General features: G+C 43.1%; 3 protein-coding genes across 3 annotated transcripts; all 3 read right to left on the bottom strand.

The window, feature by feature from the left end:
* Nucleotides 1-2809: 2809 nt before the first annotated feature.
* On the bottom strand, nucleotides 2810-7745 carry LOC119284826 (adenylyl-sulfate kinase 3-like). The gene is made up of 7 exons (XM_037563996.1): nucleotides 7350-7745; nucleotides 6417-6557; nucleotides 5250-5399; nucleotides 5056-5174; nucleotides 4902-4986; nucleotides 4715-4761; nucleotides 2810-3274 (listed from the first exon to the last, which is right to left on the bottom strand). The coding sequence occupies exons 1-7, from the start codon at nucleotides 7558-7560 to the stop codon at nucleotides 3176-3178; spliced, it is 852 nt and encodes a 283-aa protein (XP_037419893.1). The 5' UTR covers nucleotides 7561-7745; the 3' UTR covers nucleotides 2810-3175.
* A 3552-nt stretch (nucleotides 7746-11297) lies between these two features.
* On the bottom strand, nucleotides 11298-14966 carry LOC119284827 (mitochondrial outer membrane protein porin 5). Its single transcript, XM_037563997.1, has 6 exons — nucleotides 14852-14966; nucleotides 14681-14748; nucleotides 12481-12591; nucleotides 12307-12393; nucleotides 12025-12233; nucleotides 11298-11942 (listed from the first exon to the last, which is right to left on the bottom strand). The coding sequence occupies exons 1-6, from the start codon at nucleotides 14901-14903 to the stop codon at nucleotides 11636-11638; spliced, it is 834 nt and encodes a 277-aa protein (XP_037419894.1). The 5' UTR covers nucleotides 14904-14966; the 3' UTR covers nucleotides 11298-11635.
* Nucleotides 14967-16604: 1638 nt separating this feature from the next.
* LOC119284829 (dual-specificity RNA methyltransferase RlmN-like) lies at nucleotides 16605-22062 on the bottom strand. The gene is made up of 8 exons (XM_037563998.1): nucleotides 21893-22062; nucleotides 21623-21788; nucleotides 19590-19700; nucleotides 19255-19389; nucleotides 18577-18681; nucleotides 17704-17873; nucleotides 17509-17608; nucleotides 16605-17257 (listed from the first exon to the last, which is right to left on the bottom strand). The coding sequence occupies exons 1-8, from the start codon at nucleotides 22006-22008 to the stop codon at nucleotides 17015-17017; spliced, it is 1146 nt and encodes a 381-aa protein (XP_037419895.1). The 5' UTR covers nucleotides 22009-22062; the 3' UTR covers nucleotides 16605-17014.
* Nucleotides 22063-23208: the final 1146 nt, after the last annotated feature.

Here is a 23208-nt window from a genome sequence, read left to right on the forward strand (position 1 = left end):
ATGGATGTCTCATTTTAGATGAGATATCACACTCACCTCTCTTACTAAAACCATGACAGGGACAACAAAAGTTGTGTAAATTCTCTAAGTAAGATGCAACAAGTCTTATTTAGAAGAATGAATGAAAATCACACTAATGTGTTGACTCCTTTTATTATGTTTATGTACTTACCCCTTATGAGCATTAAGAAACACGCATGAATGCTAAAGTGACAAGCTTGCTAGAGTAATGACCATTATGATGTAACATACTGATTATATATCTGACCAACGTCGTTTATAATTGTGTGACACACTTAACTCAAGTGGCAAGTTTGTCGGTATCATGTGGCTCGTGGTTATATTTTTGACCAACGTCATTTATAATCACGTTTCACAGTTCAGTAAGTTCTTTTCCATCTTCTGCCCAACGGTGTTGAGAATTAGAACTGAGATGATTGTTATAAAGATTTTGGATATATTTTTTATCTTCTAAATAAAGTGATCATCGGGGACCTGAAGCTTATGAACATGAATCTTAAGGATAACTCCATTAGTTTTTTGTTCATATGCATCATGTAAATTGAGAAGAAATTCTTAATGCAACATTTTGTGTTGAGCCTCAACAATGTCCTCATGGTTGATAATGTGTGTGAATGGTCATCTTATTGGTTTGTTGCCACATTGGATGAAAATTATGAGCTCTAATGATGTATGAAACTCAATAGAGTTCCCCAAGTGAGTTGTTGTGACGCTTGCGTTATTACTAACACATGCTCTTTGTGTTGACTTAGTTGAGAATGTACATATAACTCAACAGTAAGGTTTCGTCATTGGTGAAGTTGACATAAGGCGTGCTATCGAAAGAAATACAATTATTAAATAAGGCAAGTGTTGGGCACTCATACGATAAGACGAAGGGGAGTAAGATTACTACCTTGTGAAGATGGATTTTTTTTTGGGAGAGCCAAAAAAACTATCTTCTATTTATGACATAAAGGATCTTGGTGATGCCTCATACTTTGCTCGTATTGATTTCGCCAAGATATAGGTCCAAAAGGAGTATAAGTTTTATTGTGATGACATACGTTGATAGAGTACAAAAGAAAATATTATGTGGCAGTACTCTATCACACCTGCTACTAATGTCAAGGGCGATAAAGGTGGACATTTTAGTGTCCAAGGAACCATTATCAACTGATTAGATAATGCTGTTTCCTTATGCTTTAGCTATCAGAAGCAATATGTGTATTCAAATATGAACGCGCCCTTGTTTCTAATTGGGATACTTGGCAAATATACAAGTAAGTCCAGAAATGGACCACTGGAAAAGCCGCCAAATGTCTTGCAGATATGCAAAACAATAAAGTTTACATGCTCACTTATAAGGAGTCTAATAACTTTGATATTCTGAGTTATTCAGACATTGTTTATGCGAGATGTGTGGATCTTAAAGTTTCCAAGCTATGTTACATCCTCACTCTCACATATGGAGCTCTATCGTGGAAGAGCTCTATAATGACACTAATGACATTGGAAATAATGCATTTACTTATGTGGCATGTTAAGAGGCTATTGGGCAGGTTGTATGTCAAGAAATATTATTCCCGGAATTGAAAGTGGTAGACAACACCATTAAACCACTTACTGCGATTATGAACACGCAGTTCTCTATGCGAGTAACAACAAGTCAATTGGTATTGCCAAAACCATTGTCATTATGTCTCTGTTGTGAAAGATAGAGTCCAGGATCAAATCTATGGTGTTTGATTTATAAAGTATTGCGGTACCGCTTAGTAAAGGCTTACCACCCATTTTATGAATATGTTGCCGGTATGGGTTCATAAAGCCTTATTGATCCTGGAAATTAGGACCATTAAATAAACCAACTCCCATAAAGAAAAATGTTATCCATTTCGAGATAGAATGGTATACTATAAGGATTGAGGTTCAGTGACACTTCATTGGCCATTGCAACACCTTACTTTGGTATATTATTTTTATTGAGAGTGGGCTTATGATGTTTATTAACCTTACGATCAAGGGGAAGAATGTTGGGTTTGATCTTAGGTTATTGTTAACCGAGAGAAAAATATGGAAGACAAAGTCTCCTCCCCTAAAGATTGTGCTCTGATCGGAGGCACCCATAACCGACTTTTGGTTTTGGTCCCTGGTCCACCTAGCGCCATATATAGAAGGAGGAAGTCGTACCCATCAAGGGCCCTCACGCACATGTACAGGCTAAAATCCCAGACTCCTAACAGCCGATCCAAAAAGGGCGCTAGAAGGGATCAGAAGGCCATCTCCACCGCCGGCCACCGCAGGGTCGTGCCGGCGGCTTGCTGCCATCATCTACGTGGCCTTTCTGCCCCTCAGCTTCATCCACCGTTTTCTCGTTGCTGGAGATCATGGAACACGCTATGCCTGCATCGAGCAGGCACGAGACCTTACACAATACCCGTAAGATCTCATGAACTCCTTCTCTGTTAATCTGTTTTAGGTGATCTAATTCTAGGCTTAAGATCCTGTCACGTTCATCCCTAAGGATTTTTTCTAACATGTAGATTGCACAGACAACTGTGGTTGGGGATGACACGAGCATGGAAACCTTTTTGCTACACTCGGAAAACAGCAGGATCAATCAAACAAGATTATCCGTGCCCCCACATAACGTACTTTTAACAGTCAGTGGGGAATGATGGGGTGTCTTTTTATCTGTCTAACACAAGAGAAGACTGAATTTTATTTCCCTGTGTTTTCAACTGACAGTGTGATCTCAAGTGTCCAGAGGGAATAGCACATCACCGGTGCTGCATTTTCTTCTCAGGGATTCAATTCAGCGTGCCAACAACCAGCGCTTGGAAAACGCAAGCAAGATTTATTCATTCGTACTTTTGACACCCACAATCAAATCATACATTACCAACAAATAAACACAGCACAGCACAGCACACCATTTCAGCCGAAATGAGCAAGTATAGACTACAGCTAAAATAGCACAACACGCGCGAGAGGAGCAATGCCGAACAATCAAACTGATCATCGATCTGCGCCCCTTTCCCCGTGAAAAAGGCAGCTTGTTGCTTCAATAACAGCACCTTTTATTCCGGATGCGACCAAATGGATCATGCCTGTGTCCATGAGTTATGGACACAGAAGAATAAGTTCAATCTTCTGGATCTGGAGTATATATATGCTAAGCCTGCAAATATCCGTTCTTCTCAAGGTAGGACAGAACTTGCTGGGCCATTGCCTTCGGTGAAGGGCATTCCCCACCTTCCATCTTAATTACTATCTGTGCAACATCATAAAATGAACCATCTCAGTTTTTTGAAGGGAAGAATCATTTCATTTTAATTAAACAAATGAACAAATTTTCTGTTTTACATGGTGGAGGCAGCAGTAGAGATTAAGAAGGCCTTAGGGTACTGCTGAATGATGGTTGATGAGCTATCTAGGCATCTACTAGAATATTGGACTTGTTGTCTAAAGTAAATGAACAATTCAAATGTGACCTATATGAGCGATCGACATATATCTCAGGCTCAACTAATAAGTAGGGCTTTCGGTTCGAAAAAAACGGAAGCAATAAGTAGGGCCCAATGGGTACACTTCTATTAATCCAGATGAAAACAAACTAGGGAGAGCTGGCATATCACAAGCCGGGATCTGGATGACATCCCATATTGTATTAGCGCATAGCTAAGTACCAATGGTTGCTCATATCATCTATCACCTCTGTTCCGAATTATAAGATGTTTTGGATATTTCAATATGGACTACATATGGACTGAAATGGCTGAACAAACACACTAAAAGGCGTCTATATACATCCAATTCCAAAAAAGTTAGAAAATCTTATAATTTGGAACAGAGGGAGTACTATGTAGTCAATATTGGACACATTAACATATGAAAACACTAATAGACTCACTACCGGTTGTTCAATGTTAACGTTTTACATTTTGCCATTATTCACAGAATAAGGATTAATAGAGTTAATAGTGGCGGGTAAACATTAAATCCAATCACAGCGACCAAGCTTGAGAATTTTGCCATACTGGTCAAGCATCCCACAACAATGTATCGCCCATTACTGAAGATACAATGAAAAGGTGTTTCATCCTGGACGGTTCCCCTTTTATTTTGGTTTGTGAACTCTGTTCTATTAAGCTTATAGTGGAACCCGGCTCCCAGTTGGGTTGGGAGGCGTACGAAAAAGAAAAAAACTTTGTCTGGCTAGCTGCGCAAAATACATTGTTTACAAGGGAATGGCCTATGGCGGTATGGCCCAACAATTACTACTGTCCATTGCGCATGAGATCTTTGGAAACAATTAATCACCTGTCCACCTCCCACTACACTGCAACTATTCGTCCTTCATCTGGAATGTGGTGTCTACCTGACTCAAAAGTCTAATTGGTGCACCCATTCTCATGGACACAGGTAACTTACTGGAATGGTGGCTACAAGATGTGTCTGCTCATCGAAGAACCATGCAGGCTTATCTTAAAGCAGAAAGTAAAGAGCAGCTACAACATCATCACTGAGAACGAGAATTTTCTTATATGCTGGGCCAAGGCAATACTGACACTTTCAGGCGCTAATGCCTGTTCAGAGTAGTTGAAGTTTATTTTCCTTTCAGCTTGAAATATCTTTTTTTAATGAAATAGCGACAATTCTCCTGCCATTCGTTCAAAGGAAGTAGGAAGGTGAGGTATGATCAAAAGCTGACCTCACTATTCACTGGTGATTCGTATGGATCATCAACTCCGGTGAACCCTGTTTGTCAAAAGGCAATGTTTAAAGTAAATAAAATAAAATATTCTTGTACTTTCAGCAGGTAAGCTCTTTGAGTTGATGCTGAATGCATTAAAATGTGGAACTTAAATGTTTAAAAGAGGTTCAAAGACTATCCATACCTTTAATCTTTCCTGTGCGTGCAAGCTTGTATAACCCTTTAGGATCACGAGCTTCACATAATTCTAGTGGCAAATCCATAAATACCTGTAAGGTTTGTGTGCTGTTAGATGGTTAACATTAACGAGGCGTCAAGGAATCATAAGATAAGCATACTTCAATAAATCTAGAATCTGGAAGTAGAGCTCGGCATGCATCACGGTCTCTCCTGTATGGAGATATCAAACTAGCAATGCATATGGTACCAGCATCTGCAAAAAGCTTTGCCACTTCTCCTGTACAAGAATATACGACTGTCATTATAAAACCCTCTCCAATGAATGCTCTTATTGGTCAGAACTTCAACTTACCAACTCTTCGTATATTTTCTGTACGGTCTTCTGCCTTGAAGCTTAGATCTCGATTAAGGCCATGTCTGAGGTTGTCACCATCAAGAACATACGTGTGGTGGCCTCTGTAGTGTAATTCCCGACTCAGTGCACAGGCAACGGTACTTTTCCCTGACATATGGAAACATGGCAGTTCCTCGTGATGGCTTCCTTATGTGTTTGATAATTTTGAAGCTACAAGAGAACCAAGGTAATCCTAGGCGTGGTTCATAGTACTCCAAGATCAACTGAAATAAGTTCATCTTTTACCTTTATATAAAATTTAGATAGAATGGCTCAGGAGCTACTCCCCCCATTCACAAGATGTTTTGGATATTTCAATATGGACTACATATGGACTAAAATGAGTGAATAAACACACTAAAACGTGTCTATATACATCTGATTCAGAAGAAAGTTAAAAAATCTTATATGTGTGAGCGGAGGGAGTATTTCAGAACCACAGGCTAGGAAAACTATTGCCACGTAGACTAATCTCATACTCAGCATATAATATGGTGTTAATCATTATCCAACAATCATCATCTACCGAAGGAAAAATGCTAGAAGACGGAGAAAATGGACTTTGAAGTGAACTACTAGAAGCAAGATGAGAGTGACGATCAGGTGCTGATGCCAATACAGTAAGATCATGTACTGGTGCCAATACAGATAAAATGACCGTTATGACACCCGAGTATGAAGGCCTGTAAATGCCCTTTGTGTCAACATAGCAATGCTATGTTCTGCATATTCATGATCATCAAGAAGCTAACTGCTTATACAGCAAACACCAAACTGATATGAGCATAACACCCAGAGGAGCTTATCAACCTATGAAAGAAGTGCCCAAATTGTGTGAGTGCTCAAATCTCAAACTTCATTTGGTTAGACATACCAGTGTAAATGTCTCGTCATCTATAGGGAAACATCTCTAAACCATCATCAATATATTGATGAAGATTGAACACTAAGATTAGACCAATTCCTCTGTTGTATAACACAACCAACACATCAACAAGAGTCTACGTGACCATAACAGAAAGAAACCATTTTGACAACAGACAGCAACAGTGCCATAGATACTTCACCAAGAATGTAAAAGGTGATACCAGGTGAAAATCAATATATAATCCGCTGAAAATATACCTGAACCGCTGAGTCCTGTGATCCATATGACACATCCTTTTTGCCCCAGCAATTTCTGTCGCTCAGGTTGCCCAATTGGGCAGTCATGCCATAGAATATTAGTTGATTTCCCAATGTTGGACATGACAGGCTTCTCTCGCACTGATAATGGGCATCAGGAAATGGTTAGCATGACTCTATTCCTGCTTTTGACCACCGGTACCCCATTTGAAAAGAAGTACCAAAAAAATATAGAAAAGGATAAGCAACATCGAAATAGCAAAGTTGTGTAAGCCATGTAATTTAGTATAACTTTTCCTTCACATTATTAGATACCAACTAAATATTCTTTTTTTGCAGAATATGATTTTCCATGCTCCAAATGTAACACTAAAACCAAATAGCTTTTATGTCTTTCCACTTAGACTTCGCCATTCAGGTGACAACATGACAATATGTGAACTCAACATTTCAGCTGAGGCCATAACTACACTCATGCACGTTCGCCATAAATCGCAAGTATACTATACCTCTAAATACAGTCAATTGTACTACCTTCACTAGTTCATACACCAAGCAGATAACTTTAGGTTCATCGGAACGAAACTATGTGCCACGAGCAATTACGCAGAGTTAATTCTTACCCTCTACCGAAACCAACAAATCAAACAGCGATTTTACAGTGAATTGTGCCACTGGCTCAAATGCTTAATTCTAGTTCCATGCAAATTTACTTCCACCACTAATATATCAGCAGTGAACGCCCTCGAGTCCTCCTAATCGTGACACAGAAGGCTGGTACTACTTGTGTGATAATAAAGCGGCGACGTGGATAGGACGCGAGATTCCAGTCCCACTTATCCTATCCTACGCGACCCCTTTCGGAGATTCCATAGATTCTGGCGTCACCGACACGCCGACCCCGCAGGCAACCGAATCACCGTCCCCACGAACCTGGGCTGCCGGAGGCGCTCCCCGCCTGGAGATGCTGCTGCTCCATCCCGGTCCCCGCGCACCCGCCGTCGCCGGCCAGCGCCGCCACCGGAGCGCGCACGCGCACGCGCGCCGCGCGCTTCCTCCAATTCGCCTTCGCCGCTGCCGCCGCCGGCGGAGATGGGGAGTGCGAGGAGCGCAGGAGCGGAGGCGGGATCGAGAGCGAGGACATGGTCAGGAGCGGGGCATTGCGCGGGGCGGGTGGGGGGCGAGCGAGCGTGCCTTGGATCTTGAGGGGAGGGGAGGGTGCTGGGTGTGCTTACGTCGGCGGCGGAGTGGGGGCGGGGCGGGGCGGGGCAGGCCCGGGGAGCTGGCGAGAGTGGAGGGGGACGAAGCTCCCAGCACCAGCACAGCCTGGCCGCGCGCGGGGCGTGCGTGCGTGCGTGACGTGATGGACTCGTACACAGCCACTTCGCCCGGAGCAGAAATAGTGGTGCCACGGCGACGAGCACACCGGCTCAAAAGGAAAAAAGACCGCCTGTTGATTTATTTATTTATTGCGAAAAAGGCCTATGACCGATTTTTTTTAGGGAAAAAAGGCCTATGACCATGTACCAACTATCAAATGTCCTTACAAACACGTCCTTAAAAAATAAAATACCGAAATCTTGAGGGTATCCAAGTCTTCTTCACCGTGAGCATAGCTGGATGTCGCCTCTGGGCCTCCTGAGGAGCAAAAATTTTAAAATCTAGGGGCTTGTAGAAGCAGCGGCCGGAAAGTCATCGATGGAGAGCAGGAGATGCCGATGACCGCGATCCGTGAAGTAAATCGCCGCCCCGAAGGAAAACTCTGCCAATAAAGGCATGTAGAAACTTCGAAGACCATGAAAGTCGGTTGAATCCATACAGATCCACCGAAACCCTAAACTGACCGGATCCAGAAGACCCGTCCAAGACACGCTACACATGCCCTTTGTCGGCGAAAAACACACCAACGAAACAGCGATAGGGTGGGGAAAACATTATTCATTCCTACCCTGGGGCAACGTCGTCGCTTCATCTTTTCAAACTAAATATGAAGACTACTGAAGAAAAAAATCACCCTTGCCGTTGTGCGACAAGTCCAGGGTCTGATGTCAAGACCACTGCCATCTAGAATCGTGCACTCGGTCCTCTTCTCCGACGATCTACGTAGGCCAGACCACCGATGAAGAACTCCATGTTGAATCCCTTCGGTCATCAGCGACTTCACCAACGCTATCGTCATGCATCGCCTAACGAAGGCCATCACTCAAGGACACATCTCCTTCACCGCCCCATAGCAACCCTCCAGCGCCTCCACAGTAGGTCACCCCGATCCAGGCCTTCCCGTCGCCGGCGATGGTTTGATGACGGGTTGGAGACTAGGGTTACACGGCCACCCGTGTGGTTGCCTCTTCTAGGAAAAAAATCGTCTGATCTTGAGTCACAAATTGTTGGCCGCTTATGGATCATGTGCCTGCATTTTTTTCCAACTGATTTCTGTGAGTCGTCGGATCTATGATGAAAGGTCGGATGTGTTACTTTTTCATTGAACCAGTCATGTCCATTTTCTTCTTCATGAGCCCCCCCCCCTCCTGGCGAACCTTCCCTCACCCCTACCCCCACCCATGCGGCCGCAGACATTAGGGCACACCGCCTCATTGCCCCGCCCTCCTCTGAACAGCCGCCCACAACCGCTAAGGCCATCTCTCTACCCTCCACCTCATGTTTTCTCCTGTGCCGGCAGCCTCCTCTCCCCTTCGCCCTGCGCATCTGAACCCGTCAATCTCTAACTCCCCTCTGCATGGGATGTCCCTGCCGCATTGTTCCTATATGAGACCTCGCGGCTTGTTGCGACACCTCCGTCTTCAGACTCGATGCTAATGCTAAAATCAACTGATGCTTTCGAAATTTTCAGGCACATGAAAACTAGCAAAAGGCAAAAATAAATAAATGAACATGTGCCACCGCACGAGAGGCGCTCACCCAAGCTATTAGGCTGAAGAATGTAGTTTCTATCTAAATCCAAATAATATCAAGATTGATGGATCAAATTATCACACTATCGTGTACTTAGAACCTTGGTACCATAATCATGTTAGCATTGTCCGATTGTATTAGCGTCGAAATGCACAGGCGTGTGTAATGATGTTATCATAGGAGTGCTAAATATTGAGGTGAAGAAAAGATATTTTAGGGAGAAAACTTGCCTTTCGAATCTTAATTAAGAGATGATCTCTTAGTAATAATATCTTTTATCACATTATTTAGAAAGGTCTAGTTACTAGCGATAAGACTAAGGGATAACCCATGATACATCATGTTTTTATTGTTGTCTCTTTAAACGGATGCAGAAAAGTTGTGTCACTGATTAAGTAGAAGAGAATTTCGTAGTTAATTAACTGAAAATCGAACGAAAACCAATACAAACAGACCACATGCAAACTACTCAAACATGAAGCCCCATGACCACACATTCTCTTTAACATATATTCTCAACACGCAACAACCACAACTCTTACACTTCTGCATCGCAAAGAAAAACTCAACAGACAATGGACACCACCAAACACACGATGACAAGTCAGACCATGAGGACGATTGAAAAGATTGAGTACCATCCATTAAGCAGAAACGGACGTCTTCCCATGGCACCACACTTCTTTCCTTTGCCCCTCTTCCTTCTTGATTTTGCCCCGGGTAGCATTGCCTGTTAGTAGGCAAGCAATCGCCTAGCCAGATCCAGGGCTTGCCATCTCCAAGCTAGTGAGCAGAGGTGCGGTGTGGTTCTTGCCCGACACCAGGCCACGTTTAAATAGCGGGCGGATGCGAGGCATCAACCGACAAGGTGTTTAATGTCGGGCGGCACATGGACAAACATGCGTCGGAGTAGGTTCCTTAGCACACGTGCTAATTCAATGGAGGTGGCGGGTAGATGGATGTCGTTTCAATGCGGAAAGAAAGCGTGCACAGCGGGCAGCGCTCTCGGCCAGCGGGCCGCTTCAATGCTGGCTCCAATGAGTGGTCGCGTCCGCTCTCGGTCGGCATGAATACGGCACTGACACTGTGGTGTGAAAGGGTGCGGTCAATGAAAAGGGGTTGCGTGCAGACGGATGGAGATGCCTAAATGCCCTAAACTTTGCATTATCTGTTGGAGATGCTCTAAGAGACGTAACGGGAGCATTATCTGTTGGAGATGCTCTAAGAGACGTAATGGGATAGTGACATCCATGATTCAAACGTGTCTGGCGATCATAGGGTGAAGTTGACGGGGACCCATAATCTATACATGAACCTCGCCTGATTTCTCATAAAGCTTCACATGTGCAAATGAAATTTCTTATGAAGATACACGGTTGTGCATAAAATTTCTTATGAAGATACACAGTTGCATAACTTGCATATAAAATTTCTTATAAAGATACGCATCAGTATATAGAATTCCTTGGAAAGATACCAAGTTGTATATAAAATTCTTTATAAAGATACACAGGTGTATATAAAAGTGAGCATCAGGATACAAGTGGTTCTCCCGAGATAATTTTAAGAATCTCATGCGAGAGTGGTGGGGTGTGGCTCCAACATCCAAGTCACATGCTTTCTTTCAAGCCGCGTGTTAGTGACACACTTTCTGCATTTCCTGACACGACCTACATGATAATAACCTTTTCTAACGGCTCCATGGTATGGTGGTATAGCAAAGTTTAGGGCGCGCCAAACACAATCAATCGCCACGATCCAACCATATGAAGTATGGTGATTGTATTCTCAGTACAAATGGAGACATTCTCAGTGCAAATGGAAACATTGCCACGAGTGAACTAATCCTTATCGTCGATATTAATGTCTTTTTCTAAAAGAAAGAAAATACCAAGAAACATTAGAAAGCAGGCTGCGTGAGAAGAATGATATATAGAAAGAAAGAAAAAAAGAACTGATACCCGAACAAGCAGTAAATCTCAACTAGCGGTAAAATCAATCAACACCGCATGAAAAATCAAGTGTAGCTTCTTCAAGTAACAGACTACCGTGAAAGCTACTCAGACCTCACAGTAGAAAGAAACAAGCTGCATACATCTATCCATGAGGAAGTACTTCGATCATCAAAAAGTAAACGCCTGGACAAAATCCAGGTGAAGGCCTATCGGATCCTGCCCACAGAGCACCTAAACCTCCAGAGATTTAACAGAACATGTCTGCGGAACAAATTATTGGCCATAGCTTCACAAAAAATAACCAAAGAATCCGATGTTCAATCGCCATCATCCACGTATGATCTGATCTCATCAAGGCTTGAGTGCAAGTGACAGCCCAAACTTGGGTGCCCTGTCCAACGCCTTGGTGTCGAATTCACCAGATATTGTCAAGAGTGACTTTGGTTTAACCTCGTGCTGGAGAAGGGCAGCAAGCTTTCCAGTGTTGTTGAGCCTTGCCTTCACAGCTGTCTGAGGATCGACCGTGTACAGGCCACCAACTGTCAGTGTGTTCTCGTTTGTTGAGAGCTTCCGGGTAAATTCAGCCACGGCCGAAGCCTTCTGCTTCTCATCAAGGTGATACACACCTGACACTTTGATGGTGTCACCTTTGTCGGCCCTGTACACGTAGGTGTAATCTATCAAATCAATGCTAGTTCAAATCTCAACTCATGACAAAACACAGCAAAGCATGGACTTACAGAATAGCTGAAGCATGGAAGTCAGGCTTGGTTACACTGAAACCACCAGTGTACTTGGTAAACTTTCCTGAAGAAGTGTCAAACCCAGCTTCCCCACCGAAGGCAAGTCCTTTAGGGCCTACTACCAAAGAAAAATCGACCACAGGAGAGGGCTTCATGCCAACAGCGGCAGCAAAAGTTGCATGGTCATGGAAGTATTGCACCTCCACCTGTTAAGAAAGAACTCGGCTCATAGGCTGTTTCCACTCCAACAACCAGCAACTGACACCAAAATGAAATTACCTTTCCAGCATTGTAATCAGGAAACTTGACAGACGTCACAAGCTTTGTGGATGGCAGGACATCCAAGACAGTCAAGGTAGTAGAGATCTGCAAATTGCCAAATACAATATAAATGTGCTGCAATACAGGCTTAAAAGAGGGAAAACATAAATCTGAGTATTCAATATCACTTACATTTGATTCTGTATCCACTTTAACATCAACAAGATTATTCTTATACTTGTAAGCTGATGCTACGTCAAGAGAATAAAGCCCTCCTTTCTTCACAGCTGTGGAAGTGACGGCCTGAACAATATACATGAATGACAAGTTCATTAAAGGCAAATAAATTCAGATAATAGAAACAGTGAGCCAGTATTGCAAGTTACATAATTATACGGGTTAGTAAGAATCAGGCAAAGGGTAACAAAAAAGGATATATATGCACTTAGTTCAACTTGCACTTTAGTACGCATCAGTCAAAGATATAATACATGATTTCATATCAATGGCAGAGAAGTGCACGGGGAAATATAAACCATACAAGAACAAAATAAGCGCATTTCCAAATGCAAAATTAATTAAATACAATTCTTTTTGTAGCTCAAACAAACTACAGGGTGGTTATATCATAAAAGCATCTAATTTATATTCTGAAACTGAAGATAAAGATTATTTAAATTTTCACTTAATAATTTTGGTTGTGCAGTGGATAATTGCTTATCATGAGAACAGACTATTGCTGACAGGTCGAACGTAGGTTTACACTGAAGATACTGACTCACCAATCTGCATGTTATTCTTAATTCTAGAAAAAAAAATATGGGAAGAAAACAGTAAGCCAACCATATTATAAGAAGATTTTCAGTTAAACAGATGGTCCGTGCTAAAAGATCTAGGTAAACGCAAAAATATCTCTACTCTTATAAAAAACCGAGTTGGTGATGATGGTGTGCCTGCCATCTTGCAATATAGACCGTTTGATCTATATCTGACGGTTAGAAAGCAAAGTATGGCAATTTTGTAAAAAGATAACCGCACCTTCTCTTTCTCGAGATATCATTAGTTTTTACACATGGGATTACTCCCGCATGGGTCAATCACAACATGTGTTTTATAAAAAAATGCATCCTGACGTTCCGTGCAATGCACGGGCATCTTGCTAGTTGCTATAACAAGACTGACCTTACTGGAATATTGAGACGTTAAAATACTGAAGTTCCATAATGCACATGTCATTGGGGAAAGTGACATGGCAAACAGTGTTTGTCTTATCAAAATATTCATTTCCTCAAAACACCGATGCATTTGAAAGAACAAGCTAATGAATCAAAATAATCAATTCCTAGCACAAACAAACACATAAATTACACGGCTACAACAGTTCTTTTGTTAAATCAGTATATTCAACTAAAACATATCTTTATATACTCTTATAAAGATCCAAGTTCTCAGAGATTACCTCTTAAGTTGCTGAGGAATTCAATTCAGTTATCGTATATTATGTGTAGTAGACAGAAGATGTATCACAATCTTTTGATTAGTTAATTCAGTTGATGTATATTTTGAGATATGATGACACAAGCGTTTAAAAAACTCATGCAATAGAAAAGAACTTCTACGGCAGTGGACGAGCATTTAACGTTCGTAGCATCAGCCTGTATTTATCCTAGAAGAAACCTTTGGCTATAGCCATCATCACAAGAAGCAATTGTATAGGCCAGAAAGTGTATATGCAAAGTGTCAACGCTCCTTACGAAGGCACATAACCATGACACAGAATTAAAAGCTTCTGAAATAACAAATTTGCAACAATATGTGTCCGGTCTTCAGTCCTGGAAACTAAGTGCACGCCTTAATTAATTCCAAGACCCAGTGGCTGCCAGCAGGGCAAGGACCAACTCTATATATAAGACACTTGCATAGCCATTCGTAAAAAAGGACGGTGATCGTTGCCACAAAGGAGCCGGCAACAAAGTAGGCCATCTGCAGCGTCTTAACCACGATGGTCAGCCAGAAAGCATTGCTCGGCTCGAATGATGGCCTTGTTCCCCCAATCAACCTCAGCCAACATAGACCACATTGCTGTACAAGGATACAACGAGATTTCCACCCCCCATCAGGCTACCAAGCAGCTAGCACATAATAAGAGTACGGAGCACGGCCTGCATCCGCATTCATTCGTTCAAAATACTAACATCAATATGCAACAACCACGGAGTAGATTCCGAGCAAACAGGAGCGCTAGAAAACCCAGGAACCCAATCTACTCGTAGTCAGCGAGGAACCACCGGAGGGTGGTGACTAGATCGTACGGCCCGACGGCAAACATGCGACAACACCGGCATCATCGAATCGAGCCGCGGGAGCGGGGCGGGATCGGGGGGATCCTTACCACTCCGGAGGAGCTGACGGTGGAGACGGACAGCTTCTGGTCGTAGGTGTAGTCCCTGGTGAGCAGATCTGCAGATCACGGAGACGCCCGACGGGGAAGACCGAAGAACAGATTAGAGAGAGGAGATGCGGGTGCAGAGGAGGGTGGAAAGAGAGGAGCGGATGTAGGTACCCTTGGCCTTCTTGCCGATGTCGGTGAAGAGGCCGGGTCCCTTCATGGCCATGGCGGCGGCGGCGGCGGCGGCGGCGTGGGGGAGGGGGTGCGGGGAGGCGGCCGCCGAGGAGGAGGAGCGAGGGGCAAAAAGGGTGGAGAGGGTCAGAGGGAGATGCCAGCGAGTCCCGTTCCGCCACTAGTAATCGCGTGAGCCGTGCCAAAGGCAGGACCCGTTGGAGGGGGCTGCGCCCGCTATCCGGAGCCTCGTGGCCGCACGATCTCGCGATCCCAGCATCGGACGCTCCAGATCGTTTCTTTTCTTTCGCGAAGAACGCACCGAATCTTGTTCTCTTTCTTTCCTTTTTGGCTTGAGAATGAAAGGGCACCTTATATGTTCCATTAGGATTTGTTGTCATGAACTTGATGATCATGATCCTGTTATGTGTCTCATCTTGTCAAATCCCTTATATGGAACTAGTTCAATTCTCATAAATGATAGCGACCACTTGCTGGTATCTATGATGGCAGAGGAGAGGTGTTGTAAGAGAAGAAGAGGTGCTACCCCCAAGACGAACTGGTCCAGAGGTCCAGCCGCTGGCGCTCAGCTATGTGCGGGCTGCCGGGAACCCAACTTCAACTCCAAGACTGAACCAGTGGAGCAAGGGCCTAGCTGGACAAATTTTGATCAACATGGATGCCTCATTTTCTGATCATGATTCTAGAGGATCTTGCGGCGCTGTAATGCAGGATCACATGGGGCCGTTTCTTCTGGCTGAACGGCAGTGATTGAGCATGTTTCGGATGTGGTTTCAGCGGAAGCAGTGGTGTTGCTTAAAGGACTGAAACTTGTAACAAAGATAGATGCAACAACATTCTAATCCATATGGACAATATCACAATTGTCCAGGCTTTGAAGGAAGATGAGGGCTACTCAATGATTGTCGTGGTGAGTCGGTAAGTTTCGAGAAGGCTTATATCGAATTTTGTAATAGGGAGCCTAGTGTAGTAACACATGTGCTAATTGTATGGGACGAGAGAACCAACCTTTAGAGTGGTTCAATTCGCTTCCGAGCTTTATTGTCAAATTCTTAGCGGATGATGTAAGTGTGGTTTGATTTTAATAAAGTTAGTCATGATGGTCTTTCCTAAAAAAGAAATTTGTTGACATAATTACTACGGTACGTTTTTACCTGCCTCAAGTCTTATATGCCAAACAGTTGAATAAGAACTGCAAAAAGCGTCAATTATATATATTTTTACAGACGGAGTAATTAAAAGACTGCCTATCTGCAAGTCGCCTGAGGAACTCGGCTTCAGTCGATTTGGCTGAACCGTTGGATCATTCCAACAACTGCCCTGCCCTGCCCTGCCATCTTCATCCTGCCACCCGCCCCAACTCTGGCAAGGCCTCGCTCTGCTTCGCCTCCTTTTTCTTGTCCACGAAAATCAACTTCACGCCAAATCATTTTTCAGGCACCTTGAAAGTAGGCACATGAAAAAATTAAGACCTTCCAATATATTTTGGGACGAAGGGAGTACTCCCAGCAGGCTGCCACCAAGCATCCACATTTCCTAGACGATCCGTTTTGAAAAAAAACATTTCCTAGACGCCAGAAAAGAAAACAAGCAACACAACTCATGTGCTTCACCATGTCTTGCAACCACACTACACATGACCCCCCCACCAATTGCCAGCTCCACACATCATCACCTCACACATGCAGCACCATAACGTCTGAGCAACCAGGCAAGTAAACAAACAAGCAGCAAAGAAGAGCTCGAGCCCAACACACCCAGATCAAATATCAAAATAGCAGCAGGAGATCCAAACGAGAACTTCCAGGTATACATCCAACTTCGACACGAGCTAAAAACATCCAAGGCGGGGCCAGCACTGCGGTGCTACTATATATATATGTCCATCACAAGGCTTAGAAAGAGTTGCTAGCATTTTCCAGTTGCTGTCCACAAAAACCAGGTTTGTGTGACATTTGTGCCGACAGCAGCAAAATTGTGTTTCCCAAGTTCGAAGGGAAACACACGCCACGATGGCCAAAACCAGGTCTATATTTTAAAGCTTGCTTGGGAACTGCGGTGCTAGTTACTATATCAAGTCATGACGCTGATTGGTAATATAACTCGACTTTGCGATGATATATCGAGCAACAGGCAGGGCAGAAGTCAGATCCTGAGGTCTTCGATGTCTGACAGAAGGGTGGCCCCGCCTGCCGATCTTTCGTCGGGCAGGCTAACCACCAACTGCCCACAAGCACCGGCTATGTCTTGACCCATCTCCTGGCGAACGGTGGTTCTGATGCTGTAGATGCCTCTCAGGACCTTCTGAAACTTCTTGATGCTCTGGTCACTGCTTGTCTTGAACGTGCTTGCTGAGCCAATTGGATTGAATGGTATCAGGTTAACAACCTGTCAGTGATTAGGAGAACAGAGTGATTATTGGTTTCAACATGCGACCATCAACGAAGATGAAATAAGCAAAATCGCAATGCACTAAAAAATTCATTATGCTCAACTGGTCATGGCATTATGTGCTAGCTGCCTAAGAAAAAATAACTAATTTGAAGCACACATTCACATCAGATGCAGTTCAGAACTTCAGATGGTTCACAACAGTTTTGAAAGAAAAAAAAATAGTAACAAGAGACAACGTATCTCACCGCTTTAAAATTTTCAAGTAGTTTACCAAGCTTGTGGGCATGCTCCTCCTGATCGTTCACTCCATCAAGCATAATGTACTCAATGAATATTGTCTGCTTGCTGCAATGGAACATGGAAGCAAGATCGTTGATACTTAAAACTACTCATTCTAAAACTTTGGCACTGACAAAGTCGTGACATTTGTAGAATCTTACCTCGCGTTTTGATACGATTGTAATGCATTCATTAGCTTTGCTAAAGGAAAGGCCCGTGCAGCAGGCATTATATGACAACGTATGTCTTGGTCAGGAGCATGCAATGACACGGCTAAATTTATATTTGGAAGATCATTGTTGAACTTGTTGATTGAATGGATAATCCCAACCTGCAGTACATCATATAATATTACGATATAAACTAAGATTTACAACAGTTGCTCCAAGTCCAATCCTAAATGATGATCAATTTTTTAGCTACATTAATCCTAAACAAAACTCGATAGTTCAACTAAATATTAGCAGGGCATACTTACACCATGATGAACCATATGGTACACAAGCCATAGTAGCAAAGATAGTACAAGTCAAAAGTATGGATAGCACAAAAGCACAAATTAATATCAAGTTATCAGCATCGATAAGTCTTCACCAGACAAAAGGACAGGAACAAAGGTATACTGCAATACAGGTTTATCCATTTTTCGAGTCTAGACTGGAAGCAGCTTCAATAATAGGTGGAGTAAAAAGGGGAATGCTTCTATTGATCCAGGTAACCAAAAAAATTATTATTTGGACAGCAAAATAATTAACAACACTGAAATAGAAGATGACCACTCAGCAGACAAGTACATCCTTACTAATATCCAATGCCCACTGCACACTATTTGCTGGGTGATCATTGCACAGTTGTCAACCACTCATATTTTACGCAATTTTCCAGTGTGTGGTTTATCACAAAACAGGGGCAATAATAGCTCATCCAGAAAGTCACTTTAACAAGTGTTCAATAAGGTTAAGACTGTCATCAGAAAATCATCTCAAGAATGATATTTCAACATGCAAACAAGCTACTTATGCAGGTATGCTTACAGTAGATACAGTAACTCTCTTGGGTGAAATCTGAAAGGGAAATCCTGTCAAGACTTGGATTGCTTCAACCAAAGCAGTATAGTTGTTTAATGGCTCCCCCATTCCCTGCATATACGGCAGAGCAAGTACATAAATTGAAAGTCATCTAGAGAATACTGTTTACCAGACATCAGATCCAATAAGATTATCTACCAATTTTCTCACTAATAACATGAGCACTAGTAACCCAATTGGCACAGTAGTTTGTCTATAAAGACACATTGTATAGATATAAGACAGTGGAGCACTCATCGATACAAGTACAAATGGTTTTCCATACAATAATTTGAACTTGCATGAATGTTTATGAACACATGTATATGTAACATGAAGCGCAGTGATCCTGCCTACTAGCCTCATACAAGAACAAACCCATACAGCAGACAACCTTTGCCAACAAAAATCATATTATTTACAAACATCGGTCATGAAACAACAACAAAATACAACGGCGACACTTAAAAAGATGCGCCATGGCTTTGACTTTCTGACCGTAAATCGCCACGCAAAGTACATGGAAAAATCAATAATAAAACCAAACAACACAAATGAATCAGGTTAGGATGATGAAAAAACTCCAGTGGGCATGATTTTCTTTCGAAAAGAAATACCAGGAAAGTCGTAACACGTTAAAATTACCATGAAAACAATGTTTCGAATTTGAGAATAACGGGTTGCATGGACCAGCTGCTCAACAATTTCTCCAGAGGAAAGGTTGCTTTTGAATCCCATTGTTCCGGTAGCACAGAATCTACAGCCCATCTTGCACCCAACCTGTGTTATATTATAGGGCAAAGTCAATAAAAATAATCAGAAAGTTGTAAGCTTAACAATGATCATAGTATGCTACCGCACAAAAGGTTACCAACAGGTCCACAGAAGCAGTACTACCTAAACAATTTACGCCATTAGAAACAAGTCTTTAGGTCTTACTAAAGCACTGGTTGTTCAATATGAAAGGAAAATATATCTACCTGTGATGATACACACAGGGTTGAACGCACTCCTCCAGGGCGTGTCTTCCCATCATACTTCCCCAGTCGTGAATCATACCGCATGATCACTGCTTCTACAGATTCTCCATTCTAGAGCCACAAAATTTGAAGTGTGATTAGTCCAATACCTTTGATATTAGAAGCTAGAACAATCTATCAAGTAAAATAATTTGTGCCACCAAATGGAAACAAGCAAAAGTATCTGACAACAGCAATAACAAAAGGAAAGGTGATTCACATGCAAGCAACCAAATCAAGTCACAAATTGGCAGTGATGATGAAATGAAATGGTACTGAGTGGCATTACAGAGTTCAAGATGTGATTGTGTAAAATTCAGATTGTTAGGAAACTATAAAACTAATACAGCACATGATGTCATAAGTCCAACACAACTTGAAGCATCCAAGCTTGGATCAAGTGTATTATTGTCATGTGGATGGGTCACCCACACACTAGACCCAGCCGGTCGTAGCTGACTCCAGTTAAGGGATATAATTACAGTCATCTGAAAGTTAGGAATGTTAGCATTTAGGCTAGGGGTACTCAATTAGAGGTAAGACATCAATTAGCTTGGGCCTTAAGCCAATAAGAGGTATGATACATCTTAGCCTGGGCCTTAAATCAATCATAGATAAGATATTTCCTTAGATATGAGATTTGTTTAGAATCAATTTGTTAGGGCCAGCTCTATATAAAGAGCCCATCCATTTTTATCAAGTAAGAATATTACAATATACTCCTTTTGCCACAAGGAGAGATACAGACAATCAGGACAGAGATACTTCCTTTTTTCTGGAGGGCTAACAAGGGAATTATGAGGAATTATAAGAAATGCACCTTACATTCTGGAATCTTATCAAAAAATAAATACACCTTATATAAAGGAATGGAGGAAGTATCTCCCATCTACTTCACCCTCTCAATCCCCAATATAATTATAACCCCTCCTGAATTAGCCATACTGCCCTGCCATCCTCCTATTGGTATATAACCTCATAAATCCCAGTTCACTACAATTATCATGATCACCTGGGCAGGCGGCATATCTAGAGACCAAGAAAAACATGCTAACATATTGCTACTGAAGATACAGATAACAATTTGTACATCAATTTCCTCAACAACATTCATACAAGTGGCTGATGCTTGCTTGCACTTGAATCAAACAGCATAGTTCTTTGACCGGCATTGGAATGAAGTTCATAGATAAGTACTGATACATTTTGATTTAATACATGGAATTTTTTTATCTTAGTATAGTAACCCATAAACACCACACATGTAATGAGCCTGAGATGATTTAGATATTTATTAGTGTAGGTCACATTAGACAGCAAAATACTTCAATAGGCCCTTCTACACGCTATGGTCCAGGACTTGTGCATGGTTCACTGGAGAAGCTCATGGCAAGGCTTGATCCATAAAATGTTTCTCAAGCGGCCATTCAATTATGGTCCCATTAAACTATGCATGTTTATCAATATCTAACGTAGTAGAATCAAAAGGGACAATTTTTTGCAAAAGCAAAACACAAAAGCTATAAACCAGAAAGGTGCTGAGAACATAAGGGGAGTCAGTGAATTGTCGTATATAAAGGTCCAAAACCAGGGTAGGACTGCAGACAACAAAATCAGCACTGAGTCAATCTCTCATATCTAGGGACTAGGATTAGGATAACAAGGGAAACTATAACATTGCCAGCTTAGAAAAGCTTGTCCATTGACACAATATCCTAAATTAGCCCCCTCCAACTCCCTGTAAGACTCATTTAGCCCCCTCTTAATTCTTGCTCAAGCTCCGCCACTGGATGCTTGCATAGTAAAAACTATAATGGCGCAATGTCATGCAAATGTGCAGGGAAAAAATCAGGAAGGGTGAAACGATGCGAATCTCATAGCAATCATCAGGCCTAAAAGGCTTATACAAGACCTAAAAGGCTTACAAGACCAAACCGTCGCATCCTACATCACCATCCCCAAAATTGATCTGACGCGAGCAGCTAAGCAGTCACCTGGAGGCGGATGAGCAGCTTGGTGGTGGTGCGGTCCTTGGATTCGGCGGCGGCGGTGAGGGTCGAGGTGGTCGGCCGGAACTTGTTCCGCAGGAGCGCGTACGCGGCCGCCGAGAGGGACGGGACGCCGTCGAGGTCGCTGCACCTAGGGTTCTGCAGCACGTACCTGCACACGCCGACACAGAGTGAGCACCGCCGCTCGAAACAAGGGGGGAACGGAGATATGGGGCGCGGCGCGCGCGTAGGGTTCAAGGGGCTAGAAAGGCGTACTTCCAGATGGTAGGGATGAAGGTGGGGGAGATGCCGGCGGCGTCGAACTCCGCGCGGATGTAGGCGGCGTCGAACACGGAGCGGCGCGCCGGCGGCGACGACGACGAGGACGACATTGGGGTTCGGTAGGGGGGAGCGGAGGGGAGGGAGCGGAGGGGAGAAGGGGAAGGGGAGGGGGGTGAAGCAATGTGTGGGTTTGTGGGGGTTTTGAGTGGGAGTTGCTTGTAGAAATGAAACGGGCCAGGTAATGATTAATTTGGGAGCCAGAATTTAAGGATGAGATTTAGGTTTTCCAAATTAAGGATGAGATGATCTATATGCAGTAGTAGCGTCAAGTTTAAGATATACTAAAAAATTATACTCCCTCCAATTTGTATTAATTGTTGCGGATGGGAAGGAGTAGCTTACTTTTGCTCTACCTTCGAGTTAATGATATGATAACGAGAAAGGTCCCCCTCCTCCCTATGGCCCGTGGAAGGGCACCTCTTTGGGTTATCATGCATGTGGTGTGGTGGATGTAGAAGTAGCAAAACATAGCTTTTTTTATGATGAGAAGCCCAACATCGTCAGCCTACTCGACACAATCAAGGCGGAGGCCCCTCCCCTGATGCGGCACGAAAGAGCGTCTTCGGTTATCATGCTCCCGCGCGTGGTGGATTTGAAAGTAGTGTAATGTGTCGTCTTCGACAAGGAGCGGACCAACATCGCCAATCTACTCGGGACAATCAAGGCAGAGGCCCATCCCCTAACGCCCAAAAGAGCACATGTTTCGTTATCCTACTCCCTACGTGGCGAATTTAAAAGTAGCGAAACGTGGCATCTTCGACAACGAGCGGCCCAACATCTCCGTCCCATCACAAATCAAGGAGGAGGTCACAAGCATGCGGCATGGTGGAATTAGAAGTATCGTAGCATGGAGTAGCCGGTAAGTACAAAGGTGGTGGGTCTACCGATGAACTTCCCTCGGTGTGTATCACTTAGCGTGTTTGGTTACTTCGGAGAAAGGGAATGAGAGTACAGGAGGGAGTTTGTTGGGGCATTAGGTTTGGAGAGTTGATTGCTAGTCCCAATCCAATATTTTAGTGTGTGTGTTGCGAATTAGCAGTGGGAACTCAAGAGGAAATCTCACCCTAGGTGAATTAATAGGGGGCACGGAAGAGATACTTGAGATTTGACCTTCTTAATTCAGTTTCCCATCCTTCCACAATTCCCTTGCCCCAACCAAACAATGGATTATGTCTTGTATCCTTTGAATTCTCATTCCCTACCAAGCTGCCGGAGTGTTGCGTTATAACTTGGTGCTGTTAGAATGTTGC

This window comes from Triticum dicoccoides, chromosome 4A (genome assembly GCF_002162155.2).
Source record: "Triticum dicoccoides isolate Atlit2015 ecotype Zavitan chromosome 4A, WEW_v2.0, whole genome shotgun sequence".
In the NCBI taxonomy this organism is placed as follows: Eukaryota; Viridiplantae; Streptophyta; class Magnoliopsida; order Poales; family Poaceae; genus Triticum; species Triticum dicoccoides.

Coding starts and splice junctions, on each gene's coding strand:
- LOC119284826 (XM_037563996.1), bottom strand. CDS start 7,560: ATGTCCTCGCTCTCGATCCCGCCTCCGCTCCTGCGCTCCTCGCACTCC. Junction 5,400..6,416: donor CACAGGACTCAGCGGTTCAG/GTATATTTTCAG, acceptor TCCATATGTCAG/GGAAAAGTACCGTTGCCTGT. Junction 5,175..5,249: donor AGAAAATATACGAAGAGTTG/GTAAGTTGAAGT, acceptor ATTCTTGTACAG/GAGAAGTGGCAAAGCTTTTT.
- LOC119284827 (XM_037563997.1), bottom strand. CDS start 14,903: ATGGCCATGAAGGGACCCGGCCTCTTCACCGACATCGGCAAGAAGGCC. Junction 12,592..14,680: donor CCGTCAGCTCCTCCGGAGTG/GTAAGGATCCCC, acceptor TATATTGTTCAG/GCCGTCACTTCCACAGCTGT. Junction 12,394..12,480: donor AAGTGGATACAGAATCAAAT/GTAAGTGATATT, acceptor GGCAATTTGCAG/ATCTCTACTACCTTGACTGT.
- LOC119284829 (XM_037563998.1), bottom strand. CDS start 22,008: ATGTCGTCCTCGTCGTCGTCGCCGCCGGCGCGCCGCTCCGTGTTCGAC. Junction 17,874..18,576: donor AGAGAGTTACTGTATCTACT/GTAAGCATACCT, acceptor GATGTACTGCAG/GTTGGGATTATCCATTCAAT. Junction 17,609..17,703: donor CAATCGTATCAAAACGCGAG/GTAAGATTCTAC, acceptor GTTCCATTGCAG/CAAGCAGACAATATTCATTG.